Source organism: Podarcis vaucheri (genome assembly GCF_965113315.1).
Source record: "Podarcis vaucheri genome assembly, chromosome: 4".
NCBI lineage: Eukaryota > Metazoa > Chordata > Lepidosauria > Squamata > Lacertidae > Podarcis > Podarcis vaucheri.
This window is the reverse complement of record NC_138762.1, coordinates 72,561,233-72,581,743: the sequence shown is the minus strand read 5'-3', so window position 1 is coordinate 72,581,743 and position 20,511 is coordinate 72,561,233. Positions and strand designations below refer to the sequence as shown.

The following is a 20,511-nucleotide window of genomic DNA, read 5'->3' as shown; positions in this document are numbered from 1 at the left end:
GTTGGTTTTGAGAATCAGCAAGAGATAGTTAATCAGGTGTTTGGCTTGGACATAAAAGAAACAAGATGCCCATTTTTACATTCTGCTATGTTTTAAATAACTATGGATTATCAATAACAATGATTACAATATCTTGCCTTTTCTGTTGTGGTCTTCTAAACAGCCAGCTTAAACTTGAAAGAAAGTGTATCAAGCAAGAATCCCTGTATGAGGTATAGATGCAGACTCAGTCTAAGGCGAATTGAAATGTTTAGTCAATGTAAGATAGAGCAGACCCATTGAAACTAAAGGATATAACTAATTTAGGCATATTAATTTCAATGAGTCTACAGTGAGTAGAATTTACTTGATTGTGTTGTTGTTGTTTAGTCATTTAGTCGTGTTTGACTCTTCGTGACCCCATGGACCAGAGCACGCCAGGCATTCCTGTCTTCCACTGCCTCCCACAATTTGGTCAGACTCATGTTTGTAGCTTCAAGAACACTGCCCAACCATCTTGTCCTCTGTCGTCCCCTTCTCCTTGTGCCCTCAATCTTTCCCAACATCAGGGTCTTTTCCAGGGAGTCTTCTCTTCTCATGAGGTGGCCAAAGTATTGGAGCCTCAGCTTCATGATCTGTCCTTCCAGTGAGCACTCAGGGCTGATTTCCTTAAGAATGGATGCGTTTGATCTTCTTGCAGTCCATGGGACTCTCAAAAGTCTCCTCCAGCACCATAATTCAAAAGCATCAATTCTTCGGCGATCAGCCTTCTTTATGGTCCAGCTCTCACTTCCATACATCACTACTGGGAAAACCATGGCTTTAACTATACAAACCTTTGTTGGCAAGGTGATGTCTCTGCTTTTTAAGATACTGTCTAGATTTGCCATTGCCTTTCTCCTAAGGAGCAGGTGTCTTTTAATTTCGTGACTGCTGTCACCATCTGCAGTGATCATGGAGCCCAAGAAAGTAAAATCTCTCACTGCCTCCATTTCTTCCCCTTCTATTTGCCAGGAGGTGATGGGCCCAGATGGGCTTGATTGTAGATAAGTGTAACAATTCTGAAAAATTTGGAACTCCATATAACATCCGCTGATCTCATACTAAAGCTTTTGGGAGAATACTTTTACAAAATAGGGAGTAGAAAAACCAAGACCGCCATGTATTTTTCTCCATGTGTTTCAAAATATACTCAGGAGAAACAATTTATAGACTTGTACCAGGACATATACAAAGTCTTTACTGAAGATATGTTGAAATAAGTTTGGATTATTTACTCCAGGTCCTATGGGTGATATCCAACTAAATCATACTCAAAGAAGGCCCATTGAAAAAACTAGACTTATATAAATGGATTTCACTGGATCCATTCTGAATATTCAATATACGATAATTTGACTAAATTTATATTTTGTAAAATTATGAAGAGCTATTTTGGTACAAAATAGCTTTCTGTATGATACAAATCATTTTTTAAGTAATTTTACGGAGCAGAAGGAAAAGGCAGAAGAATAGAACATCCTGTAGTAGTAGATTAAATAACGCAAAAGGGTGTGAATGACTCGTGATGGCCAGTTGTGCCAGAATGTGAATCAGAATGCATAGTATATTGAAAGCAATGCAATGAAGATAGACAGCAGTCATATGCAGATGTGAATTCAAATGCACTTTTAAACATATATTCAATTTGCAGCTGTGGTTGCTGACCCAGCAAGTGATAAACACAACAGAAAAAAGCTTCTGATTGTGAATTTCCTTAGCCTTAGCAGATCTGGAAAAAATATAATTTACAAGGATTCCCCCCCCCCCCCATTTTAATAGCAGAAAGGTCATCACTATATGTTCACTGAATCAAGGGGAAATTGCTTAATATACAGAATATCATACATTCGTCAGTGCATCATTGCTTGAATATCTCTGTAGCAGAAGCTGACCTTGCAATTTCGTCTGGAGAGAAAACTCACTTGAGAAAACTACAACTTGCCAGCCAGAAGGCTGATTAGATCTTAAATTTGGCGATTATACCCAGGAGCATAGTAACTTCCTGCTGAGCCTGCCTGTTTAAATTACACTGTTTTATCAATGGCACATGCCACTAATAAATAGAATTAATCAAGGCTTCTCTCAGTAGAGTCGTTCTCCTTATGCCTTAATGTCTGTTGATGTTAGAACCACAGAACAGCTTTCACTTTACCCACTACAAGAGCATGATCAAGGGCAGAGGGGGAAACAAAACAAGTAGGGCTAAAGTGTTTTAACTTTATCAGGTAAGATTCTAGAGGTGATTGCTTTGATTAAGCATGCCGCATACAACTTCCGTAAACTATGCTAGCTCTTTAGCCCTCTGGTGACACATTCGACTCACATACCAACACCATTTAACATTGAGTTTCATTTAGATGTTGCATGCACACTGATTGATTCCCGATTATATGATCAACCCACCGGACCTTAATGGCCAAACTACACACTTCATTAATCACATTTTCTAAAAGTGTGCTTAATGCTGCCACGTTTATTTTGAAAGGAAAGCAGCCAGAAGGGCTCCAATCCAGCCTTGTATTATTGCAAGTATCAGGTTCAGGGGACTGTAAACAACTGGAGGGAGGGACAGATGATCTTCAGTAAGAAACTGGAGCAAGTCAGGATTGGGTCATGGCACTGGAACGGGATCCATTCCGCTGCTTTTCCCTCAAAAGGAAAATGGTAGCATTAAGCACAGCTTTTGGAAGCATGAAATATGGAGTTTGTGTTGTTGTTGTTGTTGTTGTTGTTGTTGTTGTTGTTGTTGTTGTTGTTGTCATAATTAAAACTTGTATTCTGCCCTCCATCCATAGATCTCTGGGCAGTTCACAGCATAAAAATACCAGATTAAAAAACACAAAATACAAGCTTAGCTCCAGAACAGAACAATCTGATCCATGTTTTGGGTTCCATTCTTTGACCTTGTCTCTGATAAGAGCATTTGCAGAAAAGATATTCAAAAGCTGAATTCTGGCACAAACATACTGTTATACAAACTAGTAGCTTTCAAGGAGGATTGATTGATTGATTCATTGATTGATTGATTGATTATGACATTTATACCCTGTTTTCCTTATAATTAATCCCCCTTCTGTTTTTAACCCTATCACACCCCTAGACTGACAGATAATTGGTCCAGAGTCACTCAGCGAGCTTCATGGCTGATGGCAGATGTAAAGCCTGGTTTCTTCAGTATTAGCCCAGCACTCTAACCATTACACTGGCTCTGACTGTCAGAACATGTCCGGCAAATTCACTATATATAACTGGCCAACAGATCAGTAGAGAGTGTGCCATGCCCTGCACACAGTGGGATGCAGGAATCACCCCTGAACTAGTCTCATACTAGAAAGATGCAGGCAAAAGTTTATGTGTGAAAATGGAGCAGGCACACAAGTGATACTGGGAAAATGAAAGGGTTTCACTTTCAAATGCTTTAAGAATTGAGGCAGAGTTTATGACCAGAAACATATACATTTTCGCATGGTGCAACCTGCATTTACTACCAATTTTACGTATTTTTTAGTATAACTTCATTTTTATGTGTGTTCACTTGCTGAAAAATCAGCTTTCTACAAATATTCAGTGTGGCTGACGACATCAACTAAAGCCTGGGTGCTTCATTGATTTAAAATATTTTGTAGTGTACAAAAGTGTTTTACATGAGTTTTTACAACACTGCCTTGATAACAACAACAACAAAGATTTAACTATAACTGCTATATACTAAAATGGCAGCATCCTGAAACCATATGAAAATCTTATGGAGGCAGTCATAATATGAAGCCAGGGAAATCACTGAGGAAGCTTTGCTCCAGACTTTTGACCATTTAGGCTTTTCTTCAAATAGGTAAAGGTAAAGGGACCCCTGACCATTAAGGTCCAGTCATGACCGACTCTGGGGTTGCAGTGCTCATCTCGCTTTATTGGCCAAGGGAGCCAGCGTACAGCTTCTGGGTCATGTGGCCAGCATGACTAAGCCACTTCTGGAGAACCAGAGCAGCACACGGAAACACTCATACACAAAAATGATTTTAGAATCATCCAACGAAACAGTGACAATGTCTAAAAGCAGCACATGGAAACTCATAAGTATTGGGAGAAATGGTATGGAGGAAGATCTTTTGCTCAGTACCGATGTAACATCAGATTAGGTAACAGGGGAGTCTCCCTGGAGAAAGCCGGACACCACTACGAAGATGGATCTTCCCTGGTTACAGTGATGTCAATAAAAAGTGCACAGAAAATCTTGCTGGTTTGCATATTTCTCTGCCAGGCTTTTGTCATGGAAATGATTTTTTTCTTTAAACCTTTCCACTTCCTTTGACAGTTGAATGAAATCAAGTGTGAATCCAACAGTTTCAATCAAATCTTATTATGCAAGCATTCAGGCTCTATTATGCTTTTGATGGTGTCACTGGGAGCATGATAGGGCTCAACCTTCATAATCGGCACAGAAATAATACCATTTATTTTCTGAGTATTACCTTTTTGGGGAGGAGGGGGTAGTTTCCAGGAGTGATGAATAAATCATTTTAGTTGATCCTATTCCAAACTGAGAATTGGGGAGGCTTTGCCCATTGACAGCTATAAGCCCCAGTTTATGAGCAGAATATGCGTAATACATTGTGGTGAATTGGGCTTTTATGCCACAATGCAACTAAGTGAAAATTCCCAGCACCGCCCCCCCCAGCAACATCTGATTAAAATAAAAACTTTAATAAGAAACTGACAGCTGCCACATAGGCTTTAAAAACTGTAGCTGGAAATATGCTTACATGAAATTTGCTATGAGCTACTTGTCACTTCCAACAAGCAATCTACTTTATATGCCTCATGGCATGCACAGTATTTTTGTTCTCTGCCTTGCCTTTCAAAATCCTGCTGGAACAATTCCTCCCCCTCCCCCTCGAATTATAAATGTATATTTTTATCAGGTATTACATCTTCTACCGAAAAGAAAAGGACAGTAACATAAAGCAAGAAGGAAAGACATGCACAGAGAGCGATATGGTCAATACGTTCTAAGTGCCTGCCACACAGCTGCCTTCTGGTCATCTCAAGCTTAGATAACTGTGAAAGGAAAATTGACAACTGGATAATTTATAAAGTTGTTCTTTTTTGCAAGATTACATTTTTGAAAGATACTGAAAAGCAGACCAGAATATTCTCGGAAGCAGGAGCACGTCCACTTTCACTTCCAACCCAGAAATGTCCTCCTGTGCTTTTAAAAACTGCATGCATTGCTCCAATTTTAAATCCATCTCCCAGAAGGAGATAGGAAATGTGAGAGCCAGTGTGGTGTAGTAGTTCAGAGCAGTGGACTTGTAATCTGGTGAACCAGGTTTGATTCCCCGCTCCTCCACATGCAGCTGCTGGGTGACCTTGGGCTAGTCACACTTCTCTGAAGTCTCTCAGCCCCACTCACCTCAGAGTGTTTGTTGTGAGGGAAGAAGGGAAAGGAGAATGTTAGCCGCTTTGAGACTCCTTAGGGTGGTGATAAAGCAGGATATCAAATCCAAACTCTTCTCTTCTCTTCACATGAAATGCACATTTCCCCTGTTTTTTAAGGTTAGATACCCTACAGTTGAATATTGTATACTCTTGTTTGCTTTGTTGTTACTGTTTTATTATCATCAACTTGGAGGAGAGTGTGTAGCAGCTAGCGAAGAGACTCCAACAAAGAGTTCTTGACGTTGCAGCATAACTGCTGACAGCGGTGAGGCCTTGTCAGCACATAACGCCTCTGCACGTCATCAATCTGTTTCCGCACCAAGTTCAAGGTGTTACTCTTGTAGTGGAATTACGAAATAAGATCCTGGCGTACTGAGCTTGCCCAAAGAATTTGGTAAAGGTGACCAATCTCACGATGCTCCCTTTGTGTGGTATTGGCCAATCACACGGTGCTCTCTGTTAAAGAGGATAGTATGCATGCTCACACTGTTTGTAATTTGGACCAATCATGGAAATGGGGTAAGGGAAACTTGGTATTTGGATTGGATAGGAATTGGATAGGAAATTGTAACTTCATGGAATGTGTGGAATTTGTGCCAAATGTATAAAACTGTTTGGAATGCTTTGTCCAGTGGCCAGTTGATTTGGGACAAAGAAAGCCCTGCTGGTCCTTTCTGCACAAAAAAGAAATAAATACTCTGGCCTGCTTTTTCACTTGCTGTCTTGTGGTTTTTGGCTGTGCGTGAGACAGAGCAAGTAATTGCTTACAACACTATTAGTATATAAAACCCTAACAACTTGACTCCAGTTTACAGTGGTACCTCGGGTTAAGTACTTAATTTGTTCCTGACGTCTGTTCTTAACCTGAAATTGTTCTTAACCTGAAGCACCACTTTAGCTAATGGGGCCTCCTGCTGCTGCTGTGCCACCGGAGCACGATTTCTGTTCTCATCCTGAAGCAAAGTTCTTAACCTGAGGTACTATTTCTGGGTTAGCAGAGTCTGTAACCTGAAGCGTATGTAACCTGAAGCGTATGTAACCCGAGGTACCACTGTACTTACAAGAGCATCTTACTCCACATGTGCCCAACCAGCCAAGATGATCAGAGGATTTGGCACTACTACAGGTGCTACATAATACATGTTCTGCATTTGTAATAACACAGTTGTTTAATGTTGCAGCGCCTTCACTTTGGAACAACCTGTCCATTGACATCAAGCAGGTGCATTCCCTGTACTCTTTTCAGCACCTGCTAAAAACATTTCTGTTTAGACAAGCCTATCCAGATGCATAGAATGTTGAGGTGGCACTATTAACACTTATAATCAGATTAAAATATATGTCAGCTGTATATGTCTGGTTAAGTTTACCAAAGTAGAGACATTTTCATCAGACGCTGAAAAGAATACAGTACATTGAAGACCCCTGCCTAATGTCAATGGGTGGGACATTTCAGGCACTGCCAAACTAAAAGAGCAATGCCTTAGAGGTGCAGAATGAACATTTGAATGAGCAAGTGCCTATTCCACAGATTGATGTGGTACAAATGAGCACTCGGCTTGAGGTAGCCAGATTGCAACCAGTTGGACCAGCCTGACTTATGTGCATTTCAGCCTCGTCTGCATTGAGCCCATATCCAACAGACTGATCTGTACCCTCCCAAGAAAGAGATACAATTTGTGCCTAGAAAGTCTATGCCAGGCTTCCTCAACCTCAGCCCTCCAGATGTTTTGAGACTACAATTCCCAGCATCCCTAACCACTGGTCCTGCTAGCTAGGGATCATGGGAGTTGTAGGCCAAAAACATCTGGAGGTCCGAGGTTGAGGAAGCCTGGTCTATGCACATAGCACTCAGAAAACATGGATGCATGAAGCTCAGAAGGTGTGAGACAAATTTCTTCTCCAAGTGCCCACCTTTGGAGACTTTGATTATCTGAACATATCTACGCATGGCTATGGTTCCCACTCCAGTCCCCACTTGAGCTGTCCATAATTAGCTGCTGGAATATAATCCAAGCTGTTTGGGTGTACTTCTGGTTGGTTTTCAGGTCTAAATATATATAAGTTTTTCAACATTTAATCCATTGCCTTTTGGGAGGTGATAAGTACAGCTGCTTTGAGCAGCATTTCATACTAAATTGCTGATATTCTTTATCAGGCTTATTGGCACTTTAAAGAAGGTTTATCTGAGAAGACTTTAATAATCAGTTGTATATATAATCCTTTCACTTGCAGCTGCAATTTGGGGGCGGGGGAGGAGGAGGAAGAAGCAATCTCTCCCAACCTTTCAAAGAAACCATTTGTATCAAAATGCCTTTTTATCTGAGCTTTCTCTGCTAGTCTCTAGTTAATCCATTCCTCTGCCCATGAAAGCGCTGCATTTTTTCCTAAGGAGCAAATTTAACTAGCAAATTTTATTATCAAAATCCAAGAGAGTAATAAATTAAATGGGACTGTGTAGTACATGCCACAACAGGTAGTATAACTTGAATTGGGTATTAGCAGCTTGTGCCTAAGGTACATCCTGAAAATATGCTTATATTTCTCTTAAGTTTCGTATGCAATTCTGGCTAATATACATGTTTTTTGCAAGCAGTTCCCTCTAATATAATGATTCTTTGTATGTCGCATGCATATGCACTTTTTATCCCCAATACATGCATATTTAGTTGGAGATACACCACAAAAGTGTGCATTTGTCAAGATAGCTGTGTTTCAGTTTAGGTGTTGTTTCAGGAAGTGCAAATAAGGCAGGTTTGCATTAAAATATGAACCAAACCTCATTTCTCTTCCATCCCTCATTTCAAGTCCACCTCTATAACTACCCACAGTCTTATTCTGGTGCATGCTTTGCTATTTGTGAAAGTACGGGACCTGGCTAGTGGTGATGGTTTTATTCGTAGTATAGAAGGAAAGAAAGGCCCTCAATTCAGTCTTTGCCTTCTTCAGTACTTCCCCTATAACTGATACCCTAGCCTGGGTACGGATATATATGCATGTCACTCTAGTGTAGTTCAGTGCATGACTCAACCAATATACTCAATAGATCCTTATACAAAGTTATATCAGAATTTCAGATCTACACAAAGGCTCAATGTGCAAGTGAAATGTTACAAAATCTTGAGACTGGCTTAGTTAGCTTTCTCTGAGAAGAAAGGCATATATGAGGCGTCTTTTCTTGCTGAGTTTTATTAACTGCTTGAACATGGATCAGGTGAATAGATATAATTAAATAATCTCTAGACTAAGAGGAGGGTGGAGTCTTGCTGAGCAGAGATGGGTATGACATTTTAAACGTCACAAATGGGTGGGGATAGGAAAAATCATTCCTGAAGACAAAAAACCGCAAACAGCCTAATGTGTTGCTTTTAACAACAATTTTGTTTTCAGTTAGCAGGTTGCTTATAACAGAAATTCAACATGTTTTCAGACTTTTAACTTAAATGAATCATAACTGCTGCATTTTAGTGACGTGTTTGCATGTGACCCATCCCCCGTCTTTGCCTGATGGCTTTAGAGCAAAACTTAAATTGTTATAGTTCACATGCTTCATCATTGATATTAAATGGTCTAAGTGACCATTGTTAAATTTGTAAATATTTGTGTATTGTACAATTAGATACTGAAATGTATTATTGGGACTAGTAATATACTATTAGATTGCATAATTACATTTTGTCTGTAAACCCTATTGAATATGTGCATTTAGGACTGCAGTCATAGAGTAGGGTTGCCATATGTCCCGGGAAATTTTGGGAAATCGGCAAAAAGCTCAACAACTTTGAGTTTCTGCCCCATGCTTTAGAAGAACTACAGAAATCTAGGAACAGCAGGTATAAACTGGAAGACCATCTGAAGGAATATCCAAATATGGATGCTAGGCACTGCTTTTAACAGAATGCACATTTGGAAACAGGTGGTCTCCTATGAGTTCAATAAAAATTTATATATGCATTCTCCACTATTCAACCCCTGGCTAGCTTGCACAGATGTCTGCACATCTATCTCCCCAACAATTCATCCTGCAAAGAAAATTATAAAATTGGACTGAAGGCAGAGTCTAGGATAATTGTTTGCACTACAATTGTGGAATGACTACCCACGCTAGAAACTGAACCTACAAGTTACTCTGACATCCGTGATTGATAGTATTAAAGGAAACACATTTTTTATTATTTGTTAAGAAATTAGCATATTGCTTCCGACATCCAAAAAAGTGCTCAAGGCAGCTAGCATTAACAGCGACATTGTCAAACAAGAATAATCCAACCATAAGGTATTTTTAATGTCCAACATGCACAGGAGATGCCAGTTTATTAATCAGGAACATGAACAGGAAACGGGCAAGGAGCCAATGTTTTCTCATGCCTCTGAGTGGGAGAAGGGACAGGGACAGAGGACAGACTTGGTAGCAGAAGGATATTTTGCATGGAGGTGGGTCGTGGCATTTAAAATTGCTGTTATGTGTCACCCATCACTTCCAAGAAGTGGAGGCAGGTTAAAGCAAGGGTGAGCTGCCTCCCTCCCTCAATGATGCGCTTAACTGTCTCATATGCTTGGATATGTCTGCAGTGCAGAGGAGGGGAATGGAGGAGGCACATCCAGGTGTCAGGCAGCCAGAGAGCCAAAAGGTGGAGATTGACCAAGATGCATAATTGTGGTACAGCCAGATTGCAGACAAGTACTAATAACCCTGAACTGCCCAGGTGTTCTCATCTGGTCAGGCTAAGCTGCAAGTGTGAAGAGAGATCATCACCACTGCCAGCTTAGCCCAGCAGACACTGCTTAAGAACTAACCCCATGCTACCAAACAAAGTACAGAAGTGGGAACTATGAACATGGCTCACAAGTGCCAGTTTGTTTTTGCTCCTTACAGCCTTCAACATCAATGCATCAGCTGAACCATTTTTTCTTATTCTTTTTTATGTTAATCGCAATATCATATGAGAGAACCAGCACATCAAGACCATGATCCTAACCCCCTTACCTGGGAATAAATCCATTGGATTCAATACTTACATCTCAGTAGTTAAAATTTCACTGTTATAATTCTGAGAGGTCAGTATTGGATAGGGGATGAAATATATTTAATGTATTTAATTTTATTTTTGAAAAAACTTGTATCCCACTCAAAGCTGCTTAAAAAAAATACACAATATTTTATAACATATGCAACAGTCCTAAAACCACAACTTCAATCACAGTGAACCAACATTAATGTAACAGACTAGAGAAACGATAAAATCATTTGTAAAAAGTAAGGATCAAAGTGGGAACAGAAGGCAATGAAGTAAACAAAAAGGGCACTTAGCCAAACACTTTAATAAATAGCCATGTTTCAACTAACTATGTAAAACATTAAAGTGTTGGAGTATGATGAATCTCAGGTGGATATTCTGCAAGGTGGGTGCCACAACAGAAAAGGCTCTAATCCTAGTATCTACCCACCATCCTTCATAGGATCAAGGGTTCTGGAACAATGGCTCAGATGTGAGGAAAATACAGTGGTCCTTAAAATAACCAGCTCCCAAGCCATGTAGGGCTTAAAGGTTAAAACCAGCACCTTGAACTGAGCCTGAAAACAAACTCTCAACTAGTGCATGCCAGACAAAAGAGGCCTAATGCTTTTGAATTCTTAGCTCTTGTCAGCAATTTGGCCACAGCCCCTTCCGCCAGTTGCATTCCTGACTGCTTTCATGACCAGCTCCATGTTGAGTGCCTTATTTATTGATAGACAAAATCACAGTGCTTTAGTAATGGTTCATTTAAGGAAATGAAGATGCACTACAGAAAGCTAAAAAAAGCACTCCTGCTTGATGGTTTTGTTGTTGTTGTTTTTGCAAAAGCAAGGGAATAAAAATATATTATTGAGACAAGAATTAGTTTTTTTAAATAAAAAACATAGCTATTTTATTAGCTAAGTAATATAAGGCAAACTAATTTTCTGGTCTATGTTTCACCACATTTTAACAACCAGAAGCCTCTAACTTTCATGAGGAAGCTTAAAAGCAGGCATAATTCAGTCAAGTGCCAGGAGAAAATAATGGTGACCTTCAGGTGACTCATTCTTTATATAGCACGAGATTTTGAAACGAATAGTAGCCACAGTTTGCATTCCTCACCACCCAGCAAATCATTACAAAACAAAATCCACATGCATCTGCTAATATGTTGGCAAATTTAATATTTATATTCAAATGTAGTTTCATTGTTTGTTGTTACCAGCTCATTATTGGCAAGGAAGGTTGTTATAAGAGTGTGTTTGTAAGACATTTCAGCCCAAGGCAAGGAAGTCACTGAGTCACAAAGAAAACTTATCTTGGCTGCCTTGAATTCATACTATCATGACCCAGGCAGTGATTTAGGCAACAGCAGACGTGGTTACATTCAAGAAAAAAACATTGCCTACTAATATAATTCAGTTTCTCCAATCTAATATATGTTATCTGAAAAACCTCACGCAGCAACACAAGCAATAACCAATGTGGCAAGAGTTGACTAAAAGGAAATCGAATTGATTATACAAAGCCTTGCCTCAGTGCTCTTTCCCAGAAGATGGAAGAGACTAATAGGCATAGTTCATTATAAAATGCATCCATCAAATTAGAACCAGAGATTCTGAAAGCACTGCATGGAGGAGGGTATCTTTCCATTACACCCACTGGGATTTTCCAGCATGAACCAACATACAGAATGTACCAACCATTAAATGGATTAAAAGAAATAAATCAGAAGTGGCTCTGAATTACTGTTATTAGCTCATTGATTTAAGAAAGAAAAAAGGGGGGAACTTACCTAGAACCCCTAGCCTGTAGTTGATGGTTACAACAATGACATTTCCATAGCTGGCCAGTATGCTGCCGTCAACAATATTCCCTGTACCTTCCATATATGATCCACCATGGATGTAGACCATCACTGGCTTCTTGCTGTTCTGATCATGTATGTCTGAAAAGAACACAAGTAAGGAAAACACAAGAAAGTAATACAAGTATTAAAGGAAAACTGTTGCCTATCCCCGCCCCCACAAAGTGTTAATAATTTTTGCATATTTTCTCACTTCATCTATTTTTCTTATCTACTAGTCTGCTTATCTTCAGTTAGGACCAGAATAAAAAAGGAGATAGGGCTTGTAGATAAGCTCGGAAAGGGCCAAAAGTACCACAGGTGACAGCATCTCTCATTGCACAACTGGAATGGTGGTGGAGGCAGGGAAGTATATCTGCTGATTCTCACCAGGATCACAACTTGAAACAGAGCTGTGTTGCTTTTGGAATATGTATCACACAATACTAGGCCTCAAGTTAATGTAGGAATCTCACATGTAAAATACATAAGTTGAAGTAAGTAATGTACAGAAAGTGTCATTATGAGGTGGTTTATAACATAAACATTATTTTTAAATAGCAAACTTTTAATAGGTTTATTAACATAAATAGCATCACCGTCCCATGTCTTTCTGACTTCCTCAATTTCTGAAACTGATAATGTTGCAGTTCTTGAAGCATATTCAACAAACTATCACCACCAAAAATTATCATTCACATTAAGATGTGAAGTGGGTGGGGAAAATCTTCGGGCAAAATATCTTGACAGATATTAGGGAGACAAAAAGAGTTTCATATCTGCATTCTGCTTTGTCTAAACTAATTAAATTGAATCAACGGAGGACCGCTAGGAATGACATTCGCAATTTGCCATCCCATTGCTTGCTTCAAAAATACTTAAAAAGACCAAAATGTTTCACAGAAAAAGGAGGAGAAAGATGCAAAAATAAGTAACCTTTCCCTCCCATTATTGTAAGAAGCCTCCCTGCCATTGAAACCACTTTTAGAGGCATCTGTGGGGCTGAACTGTGATTTCCAAAACAGAAGCAAAATGGCTTTCCCCCAATTTGTCAGCTGAAAAAAGGGTAGTATCTTGGGAGCAGCCAATTTTGCTCACCCATTAGAAGAGTCTCCCATTTAGCCAACTAAAGGTACCATATGTATAAAAGTGGTGGATATAGCTATAAGTGACTTTATTTGGAGGTAGGGCGTAGGGCCACAGTACCTTTCAACCACCCTTCAGAAAAGCTCTCCTAAACTAGTTGGTGCTGATAGTTGCATATTCTATTTAATAAATTGCCAGGCAATTAATAGTTCTATGTTAATGGGAAATAGTATTTCCCTTTAGTCCATAATCTACCTCTCCTTATGAAACCAATATGTGGTGTTTTATACTCCCACATTTTCTTGATTTGAATCCAGAGGTTGATGGAGAAAAATATTGACTCACCAATGTATCTGTATTGGTTCTAGAACACATGGTAGGCAGAGGAGAATTTAGGGCAGTGTTTGCGGTGTGGTTGCACCAAGCATGCAGCCGAGGAGAGCACTAGGAACCTGTCAGAGCCTCACATCTCCTTCTCAATGCCCAGCTTAAGCAAGCACTGTGACAGCTGTGGGGATGGCATCAAATGGCCTTGCACAGGGCAGCATATTACGAAGGTCTGCCCCTATGGTAGGTATGCGCTAGCTAACAACCAACAGACTTGCAACTAAGAAAGAAGTATATTTTCACGTATCCTTGGCAAGATAAATAAAATATATTTTCTGCTAAGAATCACATTTGTAGTGCTGTTCAAGATACCAATATGGAATATAATACCTTCCTTTACCTAGCATAAATGGAAGATATAGACTCTAGCATGGGGGGCAGCAACGGGCAGCCCTCCTTCAGATCTGTCCCCATAAGAGGAACAGAAAATGTTATTTAATATATTAAGTGGTATAGAAATCAAATAATCAAACTTAGGGAGGGAGGAAGGGTAGACGTACTTTACAGAAAAACTAATTTCTGAGCTCAGCCCTTGCATGACAGAATCTATTTGCTGTGTATGAACTAAATGTCTAATTACTTTATTTGGAAAGGCATTATTACAGCAGCAGAGCAATGGGGAAAAGGTGAACAGTCGCAATAACAAGGAAGCAGAGATCTCAGCAGCTGTACTTGAAAAGGTCAGAAAAGCCACCATAATTCTAAACTCTCGAGAAAGAAGGAGATTAAGAGGTGACCGCACCATAACTATAAAGATTTCTGAGGGGAACAGAAAGGGCAAATGTTACCATGCTAGTTGAAATAGTGTCAAATTTCAAAACACAGAAAAGAAGTGAAATAAGGCTAAGAAAAGACCAGACACCAAGGATGTGAGGTTCAAATCCAGAATGCATGAAAGTGCCAGACTCAGATAATTCATCTGTTTATGCAAACCTTTGTCAGGATGTGTAACATTAAGAAACAAGCTAGGTGTAATTTTTGTCTGAAAAGGGTTCAAAGCATAGTGGTCTGTTATTACAGCTGTTATTAAATGTGGAACAATAAAGAGGTTTAGAAGTAAATTAAGATTTTCTCTGAAATTCGTAAGAGTTTGTGATTAATCTGAATCTAACCAAACGCTGATAGTGTATTCTTATAGTATATGTGCTTATTATTAAACAGAGAAAGAGAAACATCGTCATGTCATATTATTAAGGTACTTGCCTCCATCCTTATGGGGAAAATTTTAAAAATCTTGAATCCTGCAAACCCCCCCCCCCCAAAAAAAAGTCCCCACCACAGTTAGGCTTCCTTTACACATACAGAATAATGCAGTTGCTACAACCTAAGTAGTTGTATCCATGACACTTCACAGACTTTATATATATATAAATATATAAAACATATACCCACATGATTATGCTTCCGTGCATGTTTACAATAACATGGAAGTGATGGACATCCCAAAAGGATGGGTATCACTAGTGTGCTATATATAATATATAAACACACAAACCATATTCCTGGAAGCAATATGGGAGTAAATGGTAGTGTTAACGTTGTCCCGGATACATGCAAAGGAAGAAAGCTTTAAAGAATAAAAGAAATTAAACAGTTTCCTTTGAAATATCAGGGGAGCGGGGACTGAAACTGGAGACAAAGTAATTGCATCCACTATATGGGGAAGAGAAAGAGGGAGATAAGGTGAAGGTGAATTTACAAAATGTACTAAAAGGGATAAAGGAAAAGATACACATGCAAGGTTTCAATTCCATATTTTTTTCCCTTTTCCTAGGCAAAAATTCGGACTGGGAATAAGGAAGCATTTTTGGTTGTAAATAATATTTATGTTACTCACTTCACACATATTTACAGATAACCTGTACACTTATCTCAAAGGGGAATTGCAGTCATCTAAATGCTAATTTGTGTCTTATTTTTGGAAGAAGAAAAAAAACAGGTGGAAAGGAAAGTTGATTCCAGATAAGAAGAAAATAAAGCAGCACACTGAAATGTGTGTGATTAAATAAAGGAGGGGGAAAGTTAATGTTCATGCATATCACGTTTCAGTTTTTGGGAAAACAAAAACAAAAAATACCTTCGTCTTCCCCACGATCATTACTGGTTATATCATCTGCGCTTTTCTTTGTGTTGGCTCCTGGGATCAGAGTGAGCAGGAGAATAAAGGGAAAAAAGAGAATTCAAAAACAGCAGGTTCCCAAAAATTTAAAGGAAAAAAAACTATCCAAAAAGTGGAAAAAAGAAAAAAAAGTAACACAAAAAGTCAAAATTTGAATCTGAAAAAAAGGATGCAAATTGCACACTAACATAAATGCTAAAGACAACAAATCAGAAAAAACTGGTAGGAAAAAATCAAATGTTGTGACAATGCAATTAATTTTATTTAAAATGATTGCTTATTTTGCATTCAAAATTGATAAGAAAAAAATACATTCTGTATACATGAATTCTTTGTAATTCAGTTGACAGTCCAATTTTCAGTGCACTATCATAGTACAATATTCATCAAATAAGACTTTTTAATTAGCAAAGATTTTAAAAGATTGGGGATTAGTGGTGGGAAATGAATATGAAATTCTGTTTCAGATGCCTGCCTAAGTTGTGCCATTGTCTCTGTTCCCAAGTCATTATGGTTTGGATCCAAAGAACTACACAACTATTCTGTACACCAAGGAGAGGTATACACTTTTGTGACATGGCAAATAGAAATTTGGGTCTGTTGCTGTTCAGAGTGGAAAAGTCAAAAATCCTACAGGGCACACCCAACATCTTGGACATGCCAAACGTAGCTCGTCTTCTGACAAAAATCACTGTAGTATTTGAAATGAATTTAATGTAATTATTATTAATACAAACAAAATAATTAACACAGATAGCACACATGGAAAATATTACGCAACACAGAGAAGTCAGGATATTTGTTTCACTGAATACACATTTCCACCATCAGCAACAATGAACTTAAAACATTTAACTGAGAATCATCTGAGTGTGAAAGATTCAGGCCTATATGTGGATTACACATTCAGTTCCAGGCACATTATACCTGCCATAGTTATACACAACATTTTACTTACCATGAGAGCAAAAACAGAAGTAAGAAACAGTATTACAGCTCTTATTTAGAATCAAGAATTCCCCATAGATCTGTATATATTGAGATATAACATGCAGGAACTCTCATAGGGCTAAGATCTTTGGGGAAAATCCATTTCCAGTCTTGAGTGACTATGAGGGGAGCCACAGGGGAAGAGAGTAGTACAGTATGTACAATCCCTCGCACAGATGGTGTTCTGTGCATGTGGGAAAAACTGATTCATATAAGCTTGGTGTGACATTTCTCTAAACTATGAGTGATATTATTCATTCTTTATAAGGCTCCCCCTTCTGTTGCGTATAATTTTGCCATGTTGAGTTTTCTCATTTAGTGGGATATGCAGAGAGAGAGAGAGAGAGAGAGAGAGAGAGAGAGAGAGAGACCAGCCAAAAAAGTTGTGTTGACATGGGTTGAACCAGATGGTACCGTGAAAGCTACTGAGGTAAAACATCAGGGCCACAAATCCAAAGGATGTTTAGTTTACCGTACATTAGGAGCAGACAATATATTCCAGCTGGACAATTTTCCAGGATCCATAAGCCAATGGCATATGGAGGCCAGAGACAAAAAATGGGCAATAAATGCAATTTTTACCTTTATACACTAGGATAGTTTCTATACATGCTCTCATTTACCTCTCTACATCCAAACAACAAAGAGACATTATCCAAGCTCAAGGAAACTTTTCAGCCAGGCACAAAGCAGAGCTGAGAAAGCGTGTCACCTGGGGAAAGTCCCAAGGGCCACATAGAGAGTCCTGGAAGGTTGCATTTGACCCCGGGACCTGTCTGCTTTTCTGACTGTGGAAGGATGTTCCCTAGTAAATCACACCAACAAAGGCAATAAATACGGTAAATGTAGATGAAGAGAGTAGAGGCCACTTCATCTGACTTTTAACACAACATGGTTCTCCCTGTGCAGCTTATATACACACCACAAGAAACATTTCCAGTCTCTCTGTTGCATTTCTTTTACAGTATGATGACCTGTATTCATATGAAGACTTTTAGCCATATCCAGGGATACTGCTCATGGTTAATACCAACTTGCAAGTAGGCAGCAAGGCCGCAACCAGCCCCTGGTGTCCATTCATAGAATGTGAATGGCTAAAATGGGGTGAAGCCTTCACATGTTCAGCCTTGTATGTCGATCTGGACACCTGAGTAATTGGGATTCCAGGTTGCATGGAAGGCTGCACATGCCCAAGCTGCTCCCTGCTTTTCAGATGTTTCCATTCTATGCACAGATACCACAGGCAAGAGCTACTTTGTGCAGTTCTACTTCCCATTTGTTTTTTGGTGTTAACTCAGATTACTGAAGTAACCATTTCACCCCCTGTATCCCTGTCTGGCAACTGTGTTGCTCAGATGGGGCTGTTGAGAATACCACATGCCCTAGAGGTATGCTCAGTTTGTATCAGAAACCAGACTTTTACTGCTGCAGCTCCAGCCCTTTGAGCTCCATTACCAGCTGACATTATACAGGTGGCTAACATCATTATGGTTTGGAACCTACTGAATATATTTTTGTTTTGTTTTTGTTTGTTTAAAAATGCATTCCTGGCTGGTACATAGTAGTGTGGATTGGGACCTACTGAAATGGCAAAGTGTGGGCAAAGTACTGGCCAGCCCTTGAAGCCCATCACAACTGAGCTTTTGTCATTTTTGTTTCTGGATTCCGTACAGTATTGGTGGACAAAGGTTCTGTCTTTGTGTTCTCACTTACTTAAGTACTTTGATACCTCACCCCAAGCTACATACATTGACTTTTCTGTATGCAAAAATCTGTAATATGATCAAAATATAATTTGGCTTTCTTCTTCATAAACATCATTCCATTTTTAGTCCCTCAGAATTTGATGTGGCCTCTAATATGAACTGATCCGATGCATACCTTCTGGACAAATATGCCGAGCAAAATTCTAGCTATAATCCTAACCTTACTCCCATTGATTTCAGCAGGACTTACGTCTAAGTAGAAATGGTTCAGATAGCACTGTTGGCTTCCATGAATCCTGAACCTTGATGCAAGTCTCCTCCAGAAAGCTATCAAAATACATTTCAAAATGCACGTTTTGAGCAAAATATATGTTAGAAAATATGATTTGAATGTGAATTTTCATGTAGCTATATTAAAACTACAGTTTAATAGAGAAAGAAGACAGAACAGACTTATGAGTGCACACATCCAAAAGAGTTCCACTGGCCTGGAATAGGCAGACTTGTCTATCTCTAACTAACTGCTAGTTGTCAGCCACTATTCATTTCCCTATTCTCCCATAATTTAATACATATCTCACTCCTTTGGTTTTTATCTCCTTTTTCTCACTACACTTCAGCAAAGTTCAGAATGGTTCTTTCTTCTTATGTGTTCGCTTAACTTTCTTCCTGCCTTTGTTTCCAGGTTCTTTTGAGTGTCTTATTTTCATTACCTCAACCTCCTCCTCTTTAATATTTTCACTTACATCACCCCAGGGTTTTCCACCTTGTGTCAGGATCCCCTGTGGTCCACAGTAATCTGCTATTGATGAGTCTAGCAGTAACTACTTCAGCACTTTTTCCCAGTGGCTTTGCTCATGAAAATGACGGATGGATTTGGCAGGGTACATTGTATAAAACTGGGGCTGTGCTGGCTGGGACTAGTGAGGAGTTGTAGTTCAAAACATTTGGAGGGCACCAAACTAACAAAGGCTGCTGTAAAGACTAGTTCATAGTAATATTAATCTGTGCAATCCTTTGCAAAGCAAGGTCCAGAAATGGGAAGTATTAAATAATTGTACCACAAAATTTCATAGTAATGTGTCTTTTTAGACCACAAAGAAAGAAAATCTTCCATTTACTTATACCCGAGGGTAATTAATTTTCATCAGTTTGAAAATCTTAGATATTCCCTCTTTGCTCAGGCTCCTAGGTTTACAATTTCACTGTTGTGCTCAGTTCATTATGCTCAACATCCAGTCTACAAGCCAATATTGCAGGTTTCTCCTTTACTATTTAAAACACACTCTTCTGTCCATAATCCTCTTGTCATGATCTGATTAGTTTTTATGTTAACTGCTGCAATTTCTCCCTGTGGATTCCACTTATCTTATTTTGAGTCTCTCTTCCATAAACACAATCTGCAGTGAAAAATCTTTCTAGACACAGCATGGAGAATATTTAAATGGGCCATAGCAGGAAGACAGAAAAACTGTATAACCCAGAATAAACAAGAAGGGCAAAAGTAGTGCAGCTAAAAGTCTAGACTCAAGAGGCTACTCCAAAGTTAATTAAGAAGTGAAATACTTTATTTAAGTAAGTTCAGGCCACTTTTAAAACATCAGAATAGACATACCAAGGATCAAAAGGATGAGATGTGTCACTTCCAGTCTGATCCCATACACAGCAGTCCTATTAGGTTCAATGCATGAAGGGAGCATAGAATAACATCCTTAGGGTACTTTTTCACCACCAAGTTGCAATCACTTATATTTAACTGCATGGTGAATAATTTAAACCACATTAAGATAAAAACCTGCCACAACCCAACACCCTACTGCAAGCCTGGGCCGTTCCTAAAGAATAATTGCCACTATCCAGACCAGAGTATGCTACAAGCAGTTATCAGTTTAATGCAGGATACCCCAATAGTCAACTAAC

General features: G+C 39.1%; 1 protein-coding gene across 6 annotated transcripts in view; it reads right to left on the bottom strand.

The window, feature by feature from the left end:
- NLGN4X (neuroligin 4 X-linked) overlaps nucleotides 1-20,511 on the bottom strand; it is a 167,875-nt gene that overhangs the window by 70,515 nt on the left and 76,849 nt on the right. For 4 of the 6 annotated variants that reach the window (XM_082220074.1, XM_082220073.1, XM_082220076.1 and 1 more), the window contains 2 exons: nucleotides 15,854-15,913; nucleotides 12,253-12,405 (listed from right to left, as the gene is read on the bottom strand). The exons of 1 other annotated variant lie outside the window; for it this stretch is intronic. In XM_082220074.1, the coding sequence (XP_082076200.1) occupies nucleotides 12,253-12,405; nucleotides 15,854-15,913 (213 nt within the window). The remainder of the gene's footprint in view (nucleotides 1-12,252; nucleotides 12,406-15,853; nucleotides 15,914-20,511) is intronic. One more of the 6 variants, XM_082220077.1, reaches the window with a different exon arrangement.